Source organism: Trachurus trachurus (assembly GCF_905171665.1).
Source record: "Trachurus trachurus genome assembly, chromosome: 8".
Lineage (NCBI taxonomy): Eukaryota > Metazoa > Chordata > Actinopteri > Carangiformes > Carangidae > Trachurus > Trachurus trachurus.
Window position 1 is genome coordinate 28,411,883 of NC_139905.1, and position 22,342 is coordinate 28,434,224.

Consider the following 22,342-nt stretch of genomic DNA (forward strand, 5'->3'; position numbering starts at 1 on the left):
ATAATATGTCCCCTTTAAAGTTGAAAGCACTCTCAGTAATTGACCTGTAGACCATGGCCAAGGTTTGTTTCCTCAGTTGCCTGAGAAAACTGAGTCGCTACCTTGCTTTTTTGTAAATTTTATCCGGAGAAAATGATTCTCTGGAAAGTAAGGTTATTAGCATGGTTGTTCCAAGACATTTAAACTCTGCTCCTGACCTTTCTCTCCCAGACACATCTCCTTGGTTTTACTGACATTGAGGTCAAGCAAACTATTCCCAAACCAGGTGGTAATTTGGTTGATGTGTTGGGAGTAAAAGGGACAGTTCATGTCACTGGTTTGGTCCCTGCACAGGAGAGGTGCTTCATCAGGGGAGGCAAAACCGTCTAATAATAATTGCGGCCTCCAAAGGGCAACAAGCTCCTTATGATCCCTCATTATTATATCAGCACTTTTAACAACGAGAACTATACCACCTCAAACCTCACTTTAAGACTAAACTCATCGACCTAGATGGCCCCCTGATGATGTGTAGTGTGGCTAGCATCTACCCACTGTGTGAGGTGTTCAGGGAACATCTGTAACATACACACAGTCCATCTATCCATTCATCCATCCGTTCTCCGTGATTGTAAAGAAAGAGATTACTTTGGATTTTTGTGGCTGAACGTGTGCACAGAGCTGATAAATCCTCTCTTCTTCAGGTCAAAGGTCAGTGAAGGCAGTGGTACCAGTGGACGGAGATGATGCCCATGGAAAGTAAGCTCTTATTCTCTTCTCTCTGTCCACAGATTACCTGTTAACTGCAGGTGGCTGTGGTTGAACCTGAATGTAACACTAGTTGCAGTGATTTTAGTACAGTAAAGCAGTGATTAGTTGCAGTAGCTTTTTGACAGAAGCAACAGGAACAATAGTTATAGTAGAGGTAACAGTAGTAGTACAGTAGTAACAGCAGTTAAGCAGTTTTAGCAGTTAGTTTGGTACCAGGTAATATTCTGGAGGTTGTTTCCATTACAGGATAGTACCACTGTTAGAGAAAAAAGTTAATACAGACTGATCAGTTTATTTTAAAACATCTATTTATTAAAATGTGGTGATATCTGCAAGGTTATGGGTTATCCTGTAGGCAGCTCTCCACATCTCTGAAAATGTTGGCGCAAATGTCCATAAAGGCGTTATTTGGATAAACTGACCACATATTAGGGATCTAAATGGTTACTTAGGGTGTATTCAGACCTGTGGATGGTTTGCTTTGTTCCGATTCAGGGGCTAAACCGATACAATTGTTGCATTCTTCTTTTGAGTCCTAAGCGGTCCAAAGTTGTAAACAAATGCCACACGTGAACCAACTGTTCTCTCATTGGTCAAAAATCTTACCCCGAAGGAGGTTAACTGGGAAAAACAAAAAGCAAGCAATAGAGGTCTCAATGGGACGGGAAATTAAAATCTGACTTGCAGTTGAAGGCCGGACCCAACCTGATCTGAGTCATTTGTGTAGATTTTTGGCCCAAACTGACCCAAACATGGCCAAAAAAAAAGGAAGCCGTCCTGATTCATCCAAGTTAATTATGAAAAACAAAACGCTCCAGGGTTCAAATGGAAGCGAGCTGAGACCACCACATCTAAGCAATCTGGGCCCGCTTGTGTTATTACATTTGACCAAACGAACTGGTCTTTGGTGTTAAACACTCAGCTGTTTTGGAACAACTGCTCCAAACCAACCAGGTGTGAATACACCCTTAATAAAGTGACATATTAACAGCCCTACAGCTGGAATTATAACAGCTTTTAGCCATGCAGGATATTTGTGCATGCTGTGGTGTTTGCACGTCACCTTTTAGTACCTCTTCACCTGTTTTGGAAGCTCTGCCAAGGCGTTACAAGAAAAGTAGTACCAGCTAACAGATTCCAAGTACTTTAACCTAATGGAAACCCAAAAAGGGCGAGTAGAGTCGAGCTGCATTACTTTTAAAGGGATACGCCAACATTTTTTTTCGTGTCTTGCCTCACTTCCGAGTCCATGACAAGCAGATAGACACCATCCTTTCGACTGTGCGTGAAGTAACAAGGGAGATAGAGCCGTATCACCCGTAATTAGCTTGCCTCCTACCCAAGCCGAAATCAGCAGTCAGAAGCTGATTTCATTTTAGCTCTAAACTCTGTAAATATATCACTTTATGGACATTTCAAACATTTTTAGGCGAGAAAGTATAGATCAGCAGTGTGTCGTTAATTTGTCTAAATACCAGCTATTTACAATTTTGTTCGGACAAATTCGGCGCTACTCAAGCTAGCCGTTGTGACCAACGCACTTCTGGTTACTTTCACAAAATAAAACACCCGTTGCCCTTTACATACAGAAAACCATGACGATAGAATTTGTCCTTTTACTTTGAAATAGGAAGCTAACCTACCCTCGATGTAGCTAGCTTGAACCAAAATAAACCATCTTTGCTTGAACCCTCCGTTTGACCGATCTCGTCCCGTTACCGGCATTTGACCGCTCAAGATGCCTTACCGGAGAGTTTTGTCAGCTCTGAGACGAAGATTGGCCCGCCGGTTTCCGTTTAGAGTTGCTGAAGAGTTTCTCTGATGACTTTAGGTGGAGGCAGGCTAACACTACAGATGTTACTGGTTCAAAATTGCGGACTTCACGCGTGGTCCACGCGAGACGGCACAAGACTCCGGCATTTTTTTTCTTTGGCGAGACAAGAGGTTTTAATGAAAATCCTCAATGTGCCAAAACAACCGCCAGGTGGCATCTGTGAGAACGGAGGACGACAGGCGGATGACTCAGTGATCTGTGCAGTAATCCACAGCTTAAACTCTAGGCTATTAAACTAGAACTAACTACTGTATACCCTGCCTAAATCACATAAACTATTGTAATATGATAAAGCCTGTCTTGCTTTATGACTTGATGATTATGTATCACAAATTATGAAGGATCATCTGCGCAAGGCAAAGATGATAGCATCAACAAAACACGTCGTAACACACGCGGCTGTATGGGACAGGCTTTTATTTAATTCAGCACTCACTTTAAGTTAAACACTTTTTAATTCATAAAAACTGCTCGGCAGCGAGAAACGGACGCGTTTCGGCAATCAGCCGTCCTCAGCGTTTTTTGACTTTGAATTTTTTTGGACTGGCACCCGATTCACCCGTTCATACCTTGAGTTGAGCACGCCAGGTTTGCTGATTTTATTTAATTCAGAACAAACCGCTTAGCAAAAATGGAAAATATAGTCTATAATAATTAATTGATCTGTTGTTTGGCCACTGTTTGAAAATAACCCGAATTATGAGCAAATAATCTGATCCAGAGCAGCAGTCATAATCAGACTTCTTCAAAATAAACCTAAACATTCATTCTTTTTTCTCTTCTTCTTCACAGGAGAAAATGAGGTGCGCTGCGCTCACGGACGCGTTGATGTTTTGTGATTTATCTGCTGCCTTGACTCTGCCCTTTATACATGTGCGTTCAGATTAACAATAAAACAAGCCATGGTTGAGTTTATTGAGTTAATAATCAGCATCTTAGTACCTCTGATCCGGAGCGATAGTGTTATGAAAATCGCTACAGTTGAACTGGTCTGGTTTTTAGCTGCTCAATCTCATTGTTTCAAAGAAAAGGGATTGATTTTTATAACGAAATGAAACGAAAACAATATTATATTGATACATTGTTGTAAAAAAAAATCCAAAAGAAACGAAAATGAACTAAAGAAAATAACTTTCACACACACATTAAAACAGTGCGATTGGTTGAAAGCTGATAATTAGCCATGTGCTTATAAGCTGATTGACCGAAACCAAGAACAAAGCCGCGTGAATGGCCAATCGCCATGTGTTAACGGCCGACATGTAAATCAGCTGTTTTGATGGGCGTTATATGAATAGAGATGTTAACGTGTCTCATAAGGTACTTTGCACATAGGCTACTTTCTGTAACTGGAAGAAAAACAGCCAGCTGGAAGAATGTGTTGCCTAAATCTTTTACTGTGTGGGAGATCTCCACCAACGTAGCCGGGGAGAAAGCAAGTGGGACCGTTCTGCCCAGTCTCTGAGCAGCGCACGTTTCACAGATAAGCTTCATAACGGGAGTAGCCTAATGTCAGTAGTTTCTGTTTAAAACATGCTGTTTCAACCGCCCCTCCTCTGTGTCTCAAACGACCCGCATAGGTGGGACGTTTGAGACAAAGTTATAGAGTAAGTTATTAGAGCGGTTTATTTAGAAGAAGTCTGATTATGACTGCTGCTCTGGATCAGATTATTTGCTCATAATTCGGGTTATTTTCAAACAGTGGCCAAACAACAGATCAATTAATTATTATAGACTATATTTTCCATTTTTGCTAAGCGGTTTGTTCTGAATTAAATAAAAGCCTGTCCCATACAGCCGCGTGTGTTACGCCGTGTTTTGTTGATGCTATCATCTTTGCCTTGCGCAGATGATCCTTCATAATTAAAAATAAAAAGTCCAGGCCGGCTGCATGGCAATGAAACCTATAGACTTTGTATCGGCCGCGTCTTCTATCGAGGGAAAGTTATTTATCCTATGTTTTATCGCCCAGCCCCAAAGTGACACAGACCCGTTCATTCACAAGAAATCATCCAGCTGCACTCTCAAACAAGGTGCGGAGTGAGAAATCTGCGGCACTACTGCACAGTACTGTAGTTGGCTCATTTTAAAAACACATTTTGGAGATGACGAGACAGATGACCGAAAAAAGAGAGTGAGACGTGGGCTATAGTCTACTGTAGCTGCCGTCGTTACATTTTGTCATTGAAAAACGAGGCTACTATATTATTTACTGTCTGCAGCTAGTTCTCCTTTCATCCTCTTGTATTCTGTATCATGAACAGCGCCACTCCTAACCGCGGCTATCAGGCTGTCAGCATTGTCCCCAAAACGTCTGAGCAGTATTTAGTACGGTGCTGCCACCTAGAGGAAAACAGTTGTGGTGAAAAGACACGCGTTCACGCGATCCTGCAGTGCAGGAAAAACCCCGCAATTTTGAAACAGTAACATCTGTACCTATACACTTCCAGCGTTTGAGCTAAGCTAATTAGCGGTGCATCAGCTGTGCCCGTATCTCCCTTATTACTGCACGCACAGTCGAAAGGATGGTGTCTATCTGCTTGTCATGGACTCGGGAGTGAGGCAAGACATGAAAAAAAAAATGTTGGTGTATCCCTTTAAGGGTAGTTTTAGACATTTGTTTATTATCACTATGAGCAGCACTGCAGTGTAGGAGAGGGGACAGCAGCAGTACTGTGACCAGCAGCAGCAGCAGCAGCAGCAGCAGCAGCAGTTCTGTCAGTGCTGTTCTTACCTGATGTCAGCCATAATGCTTTCTCTGCAGTGAGCGAGGCGGAGAGCGTGGTGAAGGTGGCAGAGTGGCAGCAGACCTACTACGCCTCAGACTCCGGCATCCAATCAGGAGCCACCACGGTGCGGGACGACGAGAGCAGCACAGATTACAGCGGCAGCAAGAAATACACGGGCAGCACGGGGGCCAGCTCCACCGCCGGCCCCAACGCAACCTCTGCTGGAGGAGGAGGAGGAGGAGGAGACTCTGCAGCTGGAGGACTGGAGAGCCCCACAGGTCAGACCGAGTCCCACCACTGATCTGAGTTCACTTCCCCATTACTGTCACTCTTGTTGTCTGCATTGCTAAAACTTCTCTCTGTTTTTACAAAATGAGCTGAGGTGGTGTGATGTGTCATATCGGCCCTTTGGATTTTGAGTTGTTTAAATAACAGTGCTTGTCTGTGTACACAGTGGAGTGTTGGTCTTATAAAGACTCATGGTCTTGGGCTGCTCGGTGGTTGAAGGGGTTTCCTGTTTCTTTCCACTGCCCTATCAATTAAAGGCAAAAATGCCCCTAAAAATATTGTTTAACCTTCCTCTTGTGTTAAGGTCGGCACCAACCCGTTTTTAGTTTTTTATGCATAAATGTACCACATCAATTTGTTTATTGCATCGCTTTGTCAGGAACCTATATTTAAACAAAATAAAACAATTTTTTTCACAAAATTCTCAAATGCTCTGGTTAAAATTATGAAATTTGTGTTGTTAGGGTCGGTTATAACGATAAATAAATAATGAGAGTTAAAACTGACATCATAAGTGCAAAACCAACCCTTTCATGGATAAGGAAGCCTAACAATGTAACCAAGAGATGAGAAACAAATGGGATGATAAATAATTGTTTTTAGTGTGTTTTAGAACTGATTTAAGATGTGGGTCAGAACCGACCCTAACACAAGAGATGGTAGCAGAAAGAGGAAGGTTAAATTGAAGTCAAGGGGTATACTGACAAAAAAGGCCCAGGGGCCCACACCAAAAATATTAAGACCAACATTTTCATGAATAAGGAAGCCTGACAATGTAACCAAGAGAAGAAAAACAAACTGGATGAAAAATAAAATAAAAGTTTTCAGTGTATTTTACAGCTGATTTAAAGGGATAGAGTTGTTTTCTAGGTAAATTTCAGTTTTTAGGCAAGCAGTCTCTGCATTTGCCTCGAAAAACAACTCTCTTGTAACGTTCCATTATTATCTCATAGCGTGGTGAATGTGCAGGTCACATCTTGTCCACCAGAGCATTTTGGAGTTGTTGGATTGTGTATTTGATGAGTTTGATGAGGGAAACCAAGAAATCCCATTAGCCTCCGTAGCATAGCTCTAGGCAGCTCACGTCTCTGCTCTGCCGTTCTAAAAAACATGCACCGTCAATTTAAGGTAACAAAATCTACTCCTAAAACTATAGGGATTATGGCAATGGGCCAATTTGCCAAAATGTTGAACTATCCCTTTAAGACACAGGTCAAAACTGACCCTAAATCAAATAGTAGCAGAAAACTAACACAAGATGAAGGTTAAAAAAAGGAAGACTTGGCTGCTGTATTTTTTTATCTTGAGGCAGTAGAAAGTGGTTGACCTAAAAAAGGGAGGCTTCTTTCTCACAACCTGATGAATCCATCACAGTGTTCCCATTCATCACATGAAATTTGTCCACGGTTTCACAGTGAACTGAAGATTTATTCACACTTCCCATCATATAACATCAAATAGTCTATTTCTAAGGTGATTTGTGCTGTTACTTCACTGTGGAGCTGTGAGCAGCGCGTCGATTCATTCAGTTCTCCTCTGGCCCCCTTAGACACACAGAGCTGCTGACTGCAGGACTGGTGATTAACTGACCAACTAAACACAATCTAACAACACTGTATCTTTATAATAACAGGAGAAGTTGCAAGTGTGTCTTAGCTTTTGGGAGAATGGGAGATGGAGCTGTAGTCGGTTTATTGGCTGTTAAACCTAAAACACTTCCATGAATAATTAAGAGCTGAAGTACAACTCCTTTGAACCATCCGCCTGGCACAGTGACAGTTTTTTTTTTCCTCCCGCTGTTACAGCAGCAAAAAGAGACAAGGACACATCCTGAATGCACTTGTACTTTTCATCATTAAAGTTGAGCCCACAGTCATTTGAGCCATTGTTTTTATTTTTTTTATTCAATATCAACATTTTCCTCATTTTAATTGCCAAAAAAAAGGAAAGTGACACAGAGGACACTGTGACCATCGAACATTAGAGACAGAGTATATTTGCAGTGGTGCTAATGGTAGCCATATGTTAGAATATGTGTACATATATTACACTCTCTCCCCCCCCTCTCTCTCTATTTATATAGATAGATATGTTACATAGAAGGCATAATAATAGACCAACCCCAGCAGCAGACATCATCCATTATTAATACAGTATATGATGAGCTGATAATAGCCATTAGTATCAGTCCAGACCAGCAACATATACAGTTTGCTGCATGTGTGTGTTTTCTTCCCTTCATAAAATACACCCCCAAACCATTTCCTCCCATTTATCAGTCTGCACTGTGAAATCATCCTCTACAGTGTGAGATAATCCATCAGAGTAAGTATGAAGAAAGTCAGTGTTTCATCCTCATTTTCACTGTCACACTCCACTTCCTGCCACTCACCTGACACCCACTGGAACAAACCTCAGTCTTCTCCAGGAAAACATCCCTCACTAACATCCTCCCATATAAATCCCCTGTCGCCGGGTGACATGTTTCTCCATCACCATCAACACACACACACACACACACACACACACACACACACACACACACTGGCTGTAGTTTATTTTTACTCAGCCCCGTCCTGCTGTCCCCAATACTCCCTTCAGCACCACATGTGGATTCATCCACTGCTGAAAAAAAAGTCCCTCGCAAATTGATCATTTCCTCCTGTTTATGTGACATTTGATGAAAACTAAACTGAAATGAACGATATAGTATATCTAAAAATACAAAACCATGTGATTGTAAAGATTCACATCAAAAACAGGAGCCAATGGGCTTTCAGAGCTGAGAGCCACAGACTCAGAACATATAAGGATAGATGGATGACGCTCCATGGGATTTATGGACAATAGAAATAAGAGATTGCATAGATTGATATAGATTATTGTCAACTTTATGAAATTGCTCCTAGTCCTGAGGGTCACATTGACAGACACACATCATGTCACCACCCACACACTGTTTACTACACTGACAGATGCTTCAGCTGCACACAGGCCAAATCAGACTCTGTGGGGGCGGGGACGAGTGAGTGAGAAAGAGAGAGAGTTTGTGTGTTTGTGTGTGTGTGTGTGTGTGTGTGTGTGTGTGTGTGCACTTCCTTGTCTGTGAGGACCACTTATAGAGTTATAGACCATTGGGTAACTTTGTCTGATCCTCACGTCAGTGACTGGGTTTTAGGGTCCAGACTGGAGTCAGAACTTGATTCCTGGTTCTGATCCTGTGGTTTGTGACACAGCAGCGTGAACAGAGACATGCTTCATTATACTGATCCAGGATCACCAGTCATGGGTTTAGTCAGTGCGTTTACATGCAGATGGGCGTACTGTATCATCAGAATTCCTTCCTCGTCCCAGTTTACATGCAACTAGGAAAATGGAAAAGTTTTTTTTTTTTTTGTTAACAATTTTTTATTCATTTTCCATGTCAATGTAACCCAGGCCGTGCGAGCAATAAACCCCTTAAAACAGGTTCAGCTCCAAACTCAGAGCATAAGAGAAAACCCACAGGTAGATAAACAGCAGACAGTACCCGCGGAGCTAACACACAAAGCTAGCCACAATTACAGCCGACATACTCGTATAAAACTAAGTTACAAAATCCTAAGACTTCATAAAAATAGTACACAAACATCTCGTTACACACATCATTTAAGTCAAGTAGCATATTAACTGTTTATGGTCAAGATATTAGACTATGATGTGGAGAGCGATCTATAGTGCTGCTTACCTTACAAACCATAAACAAACACTGTGGCAAGATGGCGGCCACGCAGAGAAAAATAACTGAAAACACAGTGTCCAGTAAAGGACAAATGGCAACAATCGCGCAACACCTGAGTGCATAAACAATGTACCAGAGCCATCTACTGACTTATTTAGGTCACTGCTTTAGATCAACATATAGCAAAAAATGAAAATCATTATAATAAAAGACAAAATAAAATAAGAACATACAGACAATTTAAGTGTATTCCCTGTTGGCAAACAACGTACTATTGACTGTATGTTAATGGGAAAATGGAATAGTTGATGGAAACATGTCCACCTCCTCAACACTAGGTGGCGATATGCGTCGTTTCAGCAAGTTAATATGGACCCCTTTCCGGTTGACCCATTAAGTCACCTAATAAACAACTGGATAAATGAGTCGGGAGGCAAACCGGTACAGTGAGAACAAGGGGAATCTGATGGTGATTTCACAAGACAGAGGAGAAGGCTGTGTGCTATTGGAGGGCTACAACAATAGTCTTTATTCTTTGCTACACTCTGTGCCGTGGCTGGTGACCCAGACCTGGAGCATGCACACATGCATTGTCCAGTTTCAGTCAGATGAAGAAAATCGGTTTCCAATCACATCATCTGGGCGTTTCAGCCAGATCTGGAGAAGTCCAGTCTTTACTTGACCTTTAGTTGTCCAGTTATAAACAGATTAAGGACATTGTTTTTTTTCAAGTGTCATGTAAATGGACTGAGTGAATCCAGAGAGAGACAGAGACCTTGGGACAACAGGTGAACTTCAGTATGTTATTTTTAAGAGGTTGCTTTTTGAGTGAGTTCTTTTGAGAACTGAATAATATCAACAGGTGACAGAAATATGATATGATGTAATTTGCCACAGGGGAAAAAAGGGAAATCTGATACCTCCAGAATCTAACACTAGTCAGCCAAGGGCCTTGTTCCTGAGGTGGAGTGTCTGGAGCAGACACACTGAGTAGAGACAAGCAGGACAGAGGGAGGGAGGTTCTTAACAGCCAAAGAAACAAGCAGATCTGAACAATGTGTGAACAACAGAATCTCTAGTCGAGGTGGCGTCTGTGAAAAGTCACCGCGGTAACACAGTGAGGAGGAATGGAGCGTTACACTGATGCTGCATTCACCTGCAGTCGGGCGGACGGCCGTCGGTAACAAACCAGAAGTCGAGAGAAAGCCGGTAAAACGTGGGTCAGGTAAACGATACAACATTGCCATGACAACATATTGTCATGTGTATTGTTTTGCCTCGTGCTGACGGACCACTTGTTTACATAGAGGCTTGTTTATGCCGTTATGTGCAGCGGCTGTCGTCCGTCTGCTGTCTGCCCAATTTCAGGTGAATGCAGCATGAAAAATACGATGGAATTGCTTGTGATATACAACCGCAACGCTAGATGGGAGTAATTCCTACACAATGTACCTTTAATAAAGGCCTACACTCTGGAGTTGAAGGAGATAGATTCAAGATTCAACAACTTTATTTGTCCCCAATGGGGTAATTCATTTGCAGGAGTGGGGAGCATAAAAACAACATACACACACACAAAACACTTATAACACCAAAGTGCTATAAGATTAAAGTGCGCTGTGCAATAAGCTACCTCCTCCTCTTAAGAGTTGAGGAGGGAAACAGCAGTTGGGATAAAGGATCGTTTATATCTGTTGCTTTTGATTGGTGGGAGTCTGAAAAGGGAACCAGAAGGAAGAAGCAGTGGATCCCAGACCGGGGCTTGGAGCTGTGTGAGAGACTAACGATTATCTGTCTCTCTTCACTTTCTCTCTGAGTGATCATTTCACAGTTATAAAACAAGTAAAGTCGCAGCTCAGTCTTCATCTTTCACTCACGTGTCAGATAACATCGTCGTTATAAAATCAGGATTTGACCATATACAAGGTTGTTTGGGGAGTGTCCAGTCCTATAATCTGCTTGTTCCTATAGCGAGCTGTGTAAACTGAATGGAGCTGCTAGCAGAGATGCATTACTGTAGCATGGACCCACAGTGGAAGCCTGAAGTTGAGTCTTGTTTTACAAGTTTAACCACAAACTGACACGAGACCTTAAGAGTTTTCTTGTTGCTATTAATTTTTAAAAACACACGCAGCACATAAATGAAACAAGCGAATGCACAGTGTCGGATGAGCAGAATACAGTCGATTAGAGAACACAGAATGCAAGCCGTTCTCTTGTTTGCAGGACGGCTTGTATCACACTGTCAGTGTCTTGTTACTCACAGTGTTATGGGCACACTTCACCATCACAATTATTACAGCTGACTTGTTGTGATCCCCCGTCGATGTGCTAAGCTCACACATAAAGAGCTGAGGTGAAGTGAAATATCAGGTGAGAACAGACACGAAATGAGTAAATTATTCACTGAACCAAATGCAACACCAAACATATTCAGATATATTAGTTTGAATATTGCTTCTCCACATGCGAAGTCAAGACAGATAGAGAGTAAAACGCCATCCATTAAAACATGATTATGCATTTGTTCCATCAGAATTTATAAAGCCAAGTGGGAACTTGATGATTCTTATTGTGAAACTGGGTCCATGTGAACGAGCCCATAAGTAATCATAGTGTAAATATATGACTATTAGACAAACAGAAGATAAGAGAGGACAACTGGTAAATCTGAGAGGAGCATGTGTCTGCAGACCCGGAGACCTGCAGATTCAGACCCGCACATTCAGACCCCTTGGTTTTTTTAGGCTACTTGCCAACAATGAGTACCCGGAAATGTTGAGTACCCCAAAGTTTTATGTTAGAAATAGATAGTATGGGTCCCCAGTATTCAGAAACTGCCGGATGCTAACTTATATATATTGGACAATTAGCATAATTTGCATAAATTAGCATAATTGCATATATGGGCAATATTTCAACAAAATTGACCTGGCTGATCTGGTCAATATTGGAGTGGTTTTAGGGGTTATTGATGATGCTGAATCCATCTCTGACATTTTCAAAATTCAAAATGGCTGTCTAAACCGGAAGTGACCAGATTTTAACCGCCAGTGGGCCGATTTTGATGGATTTTAAGCCAAGTCTTAAGTTTTAGAGGATGGACATATAACTCATGTATTTGAAGTAATATATAGTATGGGTCCCCAGCATTCAGAAACTGCCGGATGCTAACCTGTATATAGTGAACAATTAGCGAAATTGACATAATTAGCATACATTAGCATAATTGCTATGGGCAATATTTCAACAACTGCTTGGCTGATCTGGGCAATATTAGTGTGGTTTTAGGGGTTATTGATGATGCTGAATCCATTTCTGACATTTTCAAAATTCAAAATGGCTGTCTAAACCGGAAGTGACCAGATTTTGAAATCCATCAAAATCGGCCCACTGGCGGTTAAAATCTGGTCATTACCGGTTTAGACAGCCATTTTGAATTTTGAAAATGTCAGAAATGGATTCAGCATCATCAATAACCCCTAAAACCACTCCAATATTGCCCAGATCAGCCAAGTCAATTTTGTTGAAATATTGCCCATATAGGCAATTATGCTAATTATGTCAGTTATGCTAATTGCCCAATATATATAAGTTAGCATCCGGCAGTTTCCAAATACTCGGGACCCATACTATATATTTCTAACATAAAACTTTGGTGTACTCAACATTTCCGGGTTCACAATGGGGCCCTATGGGCTGGCAAGTAGACTATTTGCTTGTATGCTAATGGATACAGATATGACAGATACGAAGCATGGACAATATGGATGGCAGTAGGAACGTGAGTATCGAATGTGAACAGAACGTGAATCACATTGTTCGTTTAATGTCATAAAGGTTTTTGTCGAAAATGTATAACAACCGTTTGACCATAATACGTTTACTATGTCATATGCCATCAAATACAGTAATATATATATAATATTGATCTTTTTGGAAGCTTGCTTGGCCGGCACATTTTGTTTAAGTTAATGAAACCGAGATACTTTTAATACTGTGTGCTTAAATTAAACAGAAATAAAATTATAGGCTATGTGTGTGGGCCAACGTGTTCATAAAATATGAAATGTCATACTTTTGTGGAAACGTTGGCCCACACTGTCAGATACATTTTCGACAAAAACTTTTATGACATTATACGAACAATGTGATTCACGTTAGATACTCACGTTCCTACTGCCATCCACATATTGTCCATATTTCGTATATATCATATCTGTATTCATTAGCATACAAAACCAATAGTAACCCCATGCAATAGAACATTTAAAAGCATTTTATTTCATTATAGGCTATTAAAAACAAACAATTCGATCTTAAATTAGATCTAAGGGAACATAGTAAAATAGATAGTGAACAAAATGTGATTAAAAAGTAGAATGAAACAGGTTACAGAATGACTCACAATAAGGATATTTAAATGATGCAGCACAAACATAATTATTTCTATTTGTGAATTTTAAAATTGTTGTTTTCTCGTGAACAGCAATGAACCAATGTGTGTGAAGTTGGAGATTATAATATATGCTGTTATCTAATGTGTAACTTGACGCATTCTCACCGCACGTCCTTTGTTTCTACCTATTTGTTTGTGTTTGTTTCCTTGTATTCATTTGCATAATTTATGCATTTTGCTCCTGGGCGGCTAAGTGTTTCTGAGTTATTGCAACAGTTCCCCTCTTGTTAGACCAACACAATGAGAGGTGCTCTCAGCTGATGCATCAGGGAGGTGCTGGAGGGTCACTACCAAGCCAAAGAGAGTTGAAGGATTGGTAATTCAGCTGCCAGTGCCGAGTCTGATGAGCCACAAGTCTCTGCTAATCACAGACTCATCTTCATATCTGAGGATCCAGGATCTCATCCAAAGGCTGAATGACTCCATCTGTCGAGCCAGCCATGAAACTGTCAGCATTAGTAAATGTCACAGTGACTGGGAGGAGATCAGGAATATAAATGGACCAGTCTGTCTTTGTCCACGGTGCCACAAGTTCACGTCAGAACATCATGATGATGCAAAGTGAACGGCCTGAATTCCACACAAGTCTCTGTCAGGAAGAAGCTTTCTATCTATCTATCTATCTATCTGGTGTTCCCATTATTTAATTTGTCAGGGTATGTGTTACCTTTTTGTCATACTGCTAAGTATTTGGGACACATCATCACTGATGATTTGTGTGATGATGAGGATATGTACAGGCAACGGCGTATTTTATATACACAAGCCAATGTGCTGAAACATACATTTTTCTGGTGTTCTTATGATGTTAAAATTAGTCTCTTCAGAGCTTACTGTACCCCCCTTTATACTGCCCCCTTGTGGGTTAAGTTAAAAAAGGCAAGCATTCGCAAACTTCAGGTTGCCTATAACGATTGCCTACGAATTTTGATGGGAAAACCCAGGTGGTGCAGTGCGAGTGAGTTATTCTGCCAAGTGTGTGTAAATACTTTTCATGCTCTGTTGCGGAAATTGATGTATAAATTCATCTGTCGACTGAATGACACACAAAATTCTGTCTTAATGCTGTTGATCAATCCTGGAGTCAGTGCTGTGAGATACCAGTCAGCCATGTTGAAAAACTGGTGTGACTGTCTCTTTTAAATTTGTATGTGTAATAAAGTCTATCTATCTATCTATCTATCTATCTATCTATCTATCTATCTATCTATCTATCTATCTATCTATCTATCTATCTATCTATCTATCTATCTTACTGTAATTTTCTCATGAACTTATGCATTTACACAGTCAGTAATTCTCTGCAGCATTTCTGCACTTTGCTGCAGCGACTGTGTGATTCGATCTTTCAGCTCTTCATGTCGCTGCAGAATAATTATTGTGGTGATTGGTCAGGTGCTGCAAACTCCCTTTCATGAGAACGCATGACTGTGATTGTTGGGTTGAGTGAAGCCGGTTCACTGGAAGATACTCTGGGTCAGTTGAACCTGCTTCGTAGTGCAGGCCCCAGGACCCTCCTCACTGTGTCTGTCCACTCTGCTGTTAGTGGTGGGACAGGTGGAGGTGGAGTCTGACCCAACCCCTCATAAAGACATGTGAAGTGAATCCTGCCTGATCATCTAACTGTAACACGCATTGATGATGATGAAATTCTTTATTCAGTCATCACATAATACAACAAAGTAGTGACTGAAAAGGCACAGGCCTGGGATCCACTGCCGTTCGTTGCACCTGCTGCGACGCGGCTGCCTGTTCATTTTCTATGGGACGCGTCAAACCGTTAATGACGCCCCCGCAAAGCATTCTGGGTAGGCGGCACGGCCGTTTGAGCAGTTCAAAAGTTGACCGCAGCTCAACATTCAACATTCAGCAAATGAATCCGTCAGACGCAAGGTCACTGTCCAATGGGGAGTGAGATAGAGCAGTGTTAGTGTTTCTCAACCTTGGGGTCGGGACCCCACGTGGGGTCGCCTGGAATTCAAATGGGCTCACCTGAAATGGCTAATAATTGATAAAAGAAATTACTGATAAAAAAATATTTTTTAAACAAGTTATTATTCTTTTTTAAAATGATGATTAAGAACACCACACACAATCTTAAACAATATTCTATACTTTCACTTTTCACTTGAAAAATCAAATAAAGTTCAAATAAAATGCAGCATATTAATAAAAGTAAGTAATAAAATATAGAGTAGAAAATAAATTATTAAATAACAGAGAGAAAAGAAACAAACAAAGAGAAAAACATTTATAAAAAAAACTAAACATTTGTAACCTTCAAAAATTGCATTCCATAGTTTAACATCAACAACAGATACACATCTCCTTTTAGCCTCTTTTCCAGCTTTTTGTACAACAAATTTACAAACATCTCGTAAATCATATTTGGACTCGTGTGAACATTCAGTTCGTCTGATCCATACAATCTCACTCTACAGTCATTAGTTATTAAATACAGATGTATCAGGATAACAGGGGACAGGATCCAACTAAATTCTATTAAACCACGGCTCAAAAGCCTGGCCACAGCATAAATATCATAAATGTATTTATTCTTTTGAAAGCCGACATCAGAAGTTACTCACCAGTGTGAAAGAAAAGTCGCCAGGATGGAATCAAACCACATCTGGCCCAGAGCTGGCTCCAGCACTCCCTGGGGTTGTGCTTCTTTCCTTCATCGTTGAACAGGGTTTCATGGTGGGCGTTCTCCTCTGGGACCCAGATAAAGAAGCTTTCCAGGAGCTGCGGTGCTCTCTGTGTCTGTGATGCTGGAGAGGAGCTGGAGCCGAGCACAGAGGACGGTGTTCTAAAGCTCCTATGTTAGATGTTAGAACTAATAGAACTATTTTTGTTATTTTTGGGGCTTTTGATTATGACGACAGTGTGAGAGAGACAGCGGAGGAGAGAGTGAGAGGGGATGACACGCAGATTTGAACTTGAGCCACTGTGGTCACCACTAAGCCTTGATGGTACCAGCTCAACAGCATGATTCTTCCTTCTTCCTACTATATTTGTGACATGTTTTGTTGGGCCCTGTCTTTGATACACCCCTGAGCACTTCAAATACTTTATGATTAATAATGTCTATTTATTTATACGTGGATCTATGGATTATGTGTGTCCTTACCTGTCATTTGAAGATGCACCATATACTTACCTGCCGTCCTGCTCCCCTCCACAACATCACCCAGAATTGAAATTGGCTAATTGAATATGACATTTGAATTCAGACATTTATTTATTTATTTTTTCCTTGTTATGCAATCCAAAAAATTAAAAATTATGCCACCTTCTTCTTTTCCATGTTTGGTGTGGTATGTCTAAATATATAGACAAATTCATTTTTTCTTATAGTCAGTTTCCCTCATTGTTTGCATGCCTCTGAATTATACTTTAAAGGGACAGTTCACCCAAAATTCAAATTGCACTCATTATCTACTCACCCTCATGTCGACTAAGGGCTGGGAGAAGTTTCAGAGTCCTCCGTGGCTTCTCTGAGTTACAGGGGGTCTCGGCGTAGCAGTGCATGTCCATATAACGGTTCGTAACAAAAAGACACACCAAATAAATCCAAATACCTCCATGCTGCTCGTATGTAATGTCCCTCTTGTATTGAAGCCCCGAAATGTGAAATTGTTCCGAAAAAAATTAAATGAGTCTATATTTCAAGCTTGTTTTGTAGCGGAAGCTTCTCTTCCTGGTCCGTCCAAATCTTGCGAGATTTGCGCCAGCGTCAGTAATCGCACTGACGCCTCCACCTGTAACTTTTACTACTCTAACCTACTTCTAATGCCTAAACTTAACCCTATACTAATTTAATAATAACAATTAATTTGAATGCCCTCATCTAAGTTTTATATATATATATATATATATATATATATATATATATATATATATATATATATATATATATATATATATATATATATATATATATATATATTAGTTTGTATTGTCTTCTTTATACCTCTCTTTGTCGTTACGACATTTTCTTTTTTATGAATCTATGCACTAGTCTCTGAACCATTGACATCCCTGAGCGATATCCACAAAACCTAACCCTAAGCCTAATGTATCAATCAAAATGACACAATTCCTGCAGTACTGAGCTGAGGGTTAAAATGAACCCAGGCTGCAGCTGACCTGGAGTCAGCAACACCCGCAGCGTTAAAATCAGATGGATGTTGACAGACAGATGCTAACAGCTTGAATAATATCTAAATGTCTCAGTGTAGACGGGCAGTGCTGTGGAAGCTGTCTCAGCTCAGGCTGTGGACTGTGGAGGAGTAAATGCTCCGTGTCATTGTTGGAATCTTCAGGGTGAAGAAAGTGTTGGAGCTTTTAGGAGTGGCTCCCACAGATCAGAATGGATTCTTTTCTACTCAGCTAACAAAGCTCACAGCACAAGGTTTCAAGTGAAAGCTGCTGTTGGACGGATTCTCACAAAGGTTTCAGATATTATGATTCATTCACAGCAGCAGTGAGTTGTTAAAAAGTCCTTTACTGCCCTGTATTCTGTGCAGAAGTAATGCCACTAAACATTGTTACTTATCAAAGTTTTAGTAATTTGCAGTTTTATTATTGAAAAACTAGAAAATTGTTCTCATTACAGATGACAGTGACTCACCCTAAGAGCTCAATAGCTTTGGAACAGTGAGTGACACCGGCAATTGTTTTTATATCAGCCAAACCCACATCCAGCGTGTGATTAAACAATGAGTGGGTTCATTTACATGTTGAGAAAAGCCAATGGAGTCTTAATTAAATCTTCCACAGTGTGTTCCCCTGGCCTTATTCACTAAAGTGTTCAATGCAGTGCTCTCATGATGAACACTGTGAACAATACCTAGGTCAGCGGTTCTCAACTAGTCTCACCCTTGAACCCACATTTTCTTTTTTTCTTTCTTTTTCATTCCATTAAATCATGACCCACTTTTATAGGATTCAAACCAAGCCAATTATTATTTTTCATCATCCTTTTCAACATAAATACACATTATTTTCATGGACAAAGTGCAATTCAGCACATTGATAAGAAACCGAGGAGGAGCATAACAACTGCATGGGCAATACAAAGGTGAATAATAAAACTACACACAAAATAGTTTTCACATAACCGACATCAACACAAATTTAGAGAGAACAATCAAATGACAGTTACCATGGCTACTGTGCAAGACTGCGGCACACGTCTGACGCATGCTTGTCAAAATGGTATAAAAAAAAGGTATAATGTGTAGGAATTACCCCCATCTAGCGGTGCGGTTGCATATCTGAACGTATTCTTGATGTTGCATTCACATTAAATCGGGCAGACGTCAGACAGACAACAGACGCTGCATGTAACAGGATAAACAAGCCTCTATGTAAACAAGTGGTCCGCCAGCACGAGGCAAAACAATACAGGCGTGACAATATGTTGTCATGGTGATGTCGTATTGTTTACCTGACCCACGTTTTACCGTCTTTCTCTCGTCAAGTAAAATGACATCCGGTTGGTTTGCCGATGGCCATCTGCCTGACTGCACCTGAATGCAACATCAGTGCCTCCGTAAAAAATGGCGATGCAACATGGCGGCCTCGGTTCGGTGCGCCCCCCCTTGTGTATTTGTAACGACTTGTAACAACTCATTCTAAGGTATGAGAAAGCTTTCATTTGTATGCAGGTGTGATTCGACTATAGCGAAATATGTATCCATGAAAGCCAAATAAGTTACATACTCGGGCTTTAAAAAAAAAAAAAAGTCCAATATGCCAGTCAAATATAATTTATGCTGCTCGGGTCCCACCCAGATCAGGACCCACCAGTTGAGAATCAATGACCTAAAGTAACGCTTTGACGGAATTTCTGAATTTCTTCAAATTTTATACAAGCGTTCGCTTGGAAATAAGGACACAATGAATTTGGTGGTCAAGGTGAAAGGTCAAGAAGGTTTTGGCCTTGTGAATGAAATATCTCCAAAGATAACAGAGCTTGTAGCATCCTGAGATCTTTTAAAAATAAATATGTTAAATCTGCCAGATCAGACTTTGAGAGGTCAAAGGTCAAAGTCACTGTAACCTCACAAAACACTTGAAATTTTATAGGCTATTTCTGGATAAATGTAATCCATGTAACCTGAAACTAGTGGCAGGAGCAAACAACTGGAAGGTGGGAGTCTATATCTTATCTTATCTTATCTAATCTATCATGTGGCTGATTCCCTCTGGCTTTAGCCTCATCCGCCACTCTATAGCTCATGGGGCAGAGAAGGTGACACAAGGACTGTGCTGAACAGTCACTGTTTACACTTGCATCATAATGTGACAATAGTGTGCCTTTATAGCGTTCTCTGTGGCTGGAGTTCCATCTCTTTGCAGGCTGACTTAAATACATTTCGCAATGAAGTGAAACCAGTGTCTGCCTGGAGCAGAGAAACTCAATCTAAACTATGTTTTATCTTGGGAGGAATTGTGATATTATAAGCTCCTTGTAGTTAATGGGCTTAATCCAAGAGTGTGGTGGTACAGTTCCCCTCCCCGCTCCGTTCCTCCTGATCATGTAACACCCTGCACACTCCCAGAAAACAAGAAGGAACGGTCTTTTATCCTCGTTTCCCTGCGATGAAATGAACGTTTCCAGGTCAGTGCTGCATTATGTTACACCCTGCTTACTGTCAGTTACCTCACACCAAAGCAAAATAACTGATGTCAGTGAGTAGATAATCCCCAAGCAAGATACGATGCCCTACATTTAATTAGCACCCTTTTTCTCTAATTCAGCCTGTAAGGTGATTAACACCTGTGATTTTTCACATTTCAACCCCCTGTCTTTTTTTCTGTTTATAAAATTAGGTGATAACATTCATTGGTTGTTTAAGTCAAATATAGTGTCAGTATTCTGTCAGCTCAGACCGAGGTCAGAGGTCAAGAACTGAGAAACTCATCAGGATCTTCAGTCACAAACAGTGTTGGCTGATGGTCTGTTGGAGTGCTGGACTTTGACTCATTCATTTTTATTTTTATTATTTTTTTCACCAGATTGGTCAACAGGCTGATGCATATGCTACTTATTTTCAGCCTTCACAGAATCTACCAACGACACACACTGGGTCTCAATCCAGTTTCTGACGATTCTTGATTCAGATTCTTTTAAGTGGTCTACGTGCATGGAATAGTACCACACTACCACATGGTCCATGATTGCGCACGTGTGTGGGTGGTCTGTGCAGGCAGAAATGACTTTCGAAGTGCGAATGAAAATAGTTTAGGAATTGAAAATAAAACTTCCTAACAATTCTGATTGAATTAAAATGTTAGAACCAGTTCCATCCGATTCTCGATGCCCAACCCTATAATATTACATTACATTAATCATAGTGACATCTTAAGGCACTTACATATACAGTAACTATTTTGCTAGAACTGGAACATTACTTTAACTAATTTATCTAAAAAATAAACACAACTGTTTAGAAGTCATAAACTGAAAAAATCACTCATTCACTATTTATACCTTCAAAATGTCTAGAAATTGGTTAAAATTCTCTCTGAAAATCTGAACATACTTTCCTAAGTTTTATTGCCTTATTTGTGAGGGAAAGTCACTCATATGATTTGTTTCCTGAATAGGGCAAATGTCCAAAAATGGAAACTTCCAATGTGTACCATAAACGGGCGTATGATCAAATATGGTCACTGCATTTTTCATCTAATTTCTACCGTGAGCCGAGCTGGCCAAGCGTCTTTTTGAAATTTGTGTCCACAAACAGTCATTTGCCCTATAAAGGGATATTGGTTGCAGACTGACCTGTCCACTGTCCCATTCACTGTATGTCAACTCGATTGATGCATTACCCCACATAGGTAAGCAGTGTAGCCAATGGGTGGATGGATAGATATCGTTCAATCATTATTTAACTGCAAAGTTCATTTGTATGCAGATGACACAATTGTATATCGTGGACAGATTCTATACAGTTGGTTGATGACAATCAACATCTCTCCTTCAATACTTTTCAGAAGTCACACACTGATCTTAAACTCATGCTAAATCCTGATTCTAAAACAAAATATGCTGTTTTCAGTAACTTATTAGATTGAACATTGCAAAATTCAGATGCTTTTATGGTGTAAAGCACTTTGTGCTACATTTCATTTGTATGAAAAGTGCTCTATAAATAAAGCCTGGTTAGTTGATTGATTGATTGATTGTATAGACACAGAAGATGCATTCCCATGTAGCCTACAGTACAACAAAGAATTGTTCTAGCTGCTTTAGACCATCATGATGTAATATAGACCATCACCATCCTTAAGCCCTCAGATAGCTACAGTGCATCATACTAAGCCTTAAATTGTATTGCTGGGGAGGATATCTACTGAAAAACTGAGCTGGTTCCTCTTTTCTCCATGACACATGATCAACACTGGCATACATTCATTTCAAAGCCGCTTTTAAATACATTGTTTAATTACCTTACATCACAAAGCGATCTCAATGTAGGTCATCAAATCCGCTCTCAGAACTTGATCACACTTGAGTTAACTCTTAAAATGCTTAAATCTTGACTCAT

General features: G+C 40.4%; 1 protein-coding gene across 1 annotated transcript in view; it reads left to right on the forward strand.

Annotated features, from left to right (window-relative positions):
• Nucleotides 1-722: 722 nt before the first annotated feature.
• LOC310990609 (junction plakoglobin-like) overlaps nucleotides 723-22,342 on the forward strand; it is a gene marked incomplete at both ends in the record, with an annotated part of 85,660 nt that continues 64,040 nt past the window's right edge. The window contains 2 exons of the mRNA XM_083978054.1: nucleotides 723-738; nucleotides 5,349-5,591. Coding sequence (XP_083834180.1) covers nucleotides 723-738; nucleotides 5,349-5,591 — 259 coding nt within the window. The remainder of the gene's footprint in view (nucleotides 739-5,348; nucleotides 5,592-22,342) is intronic.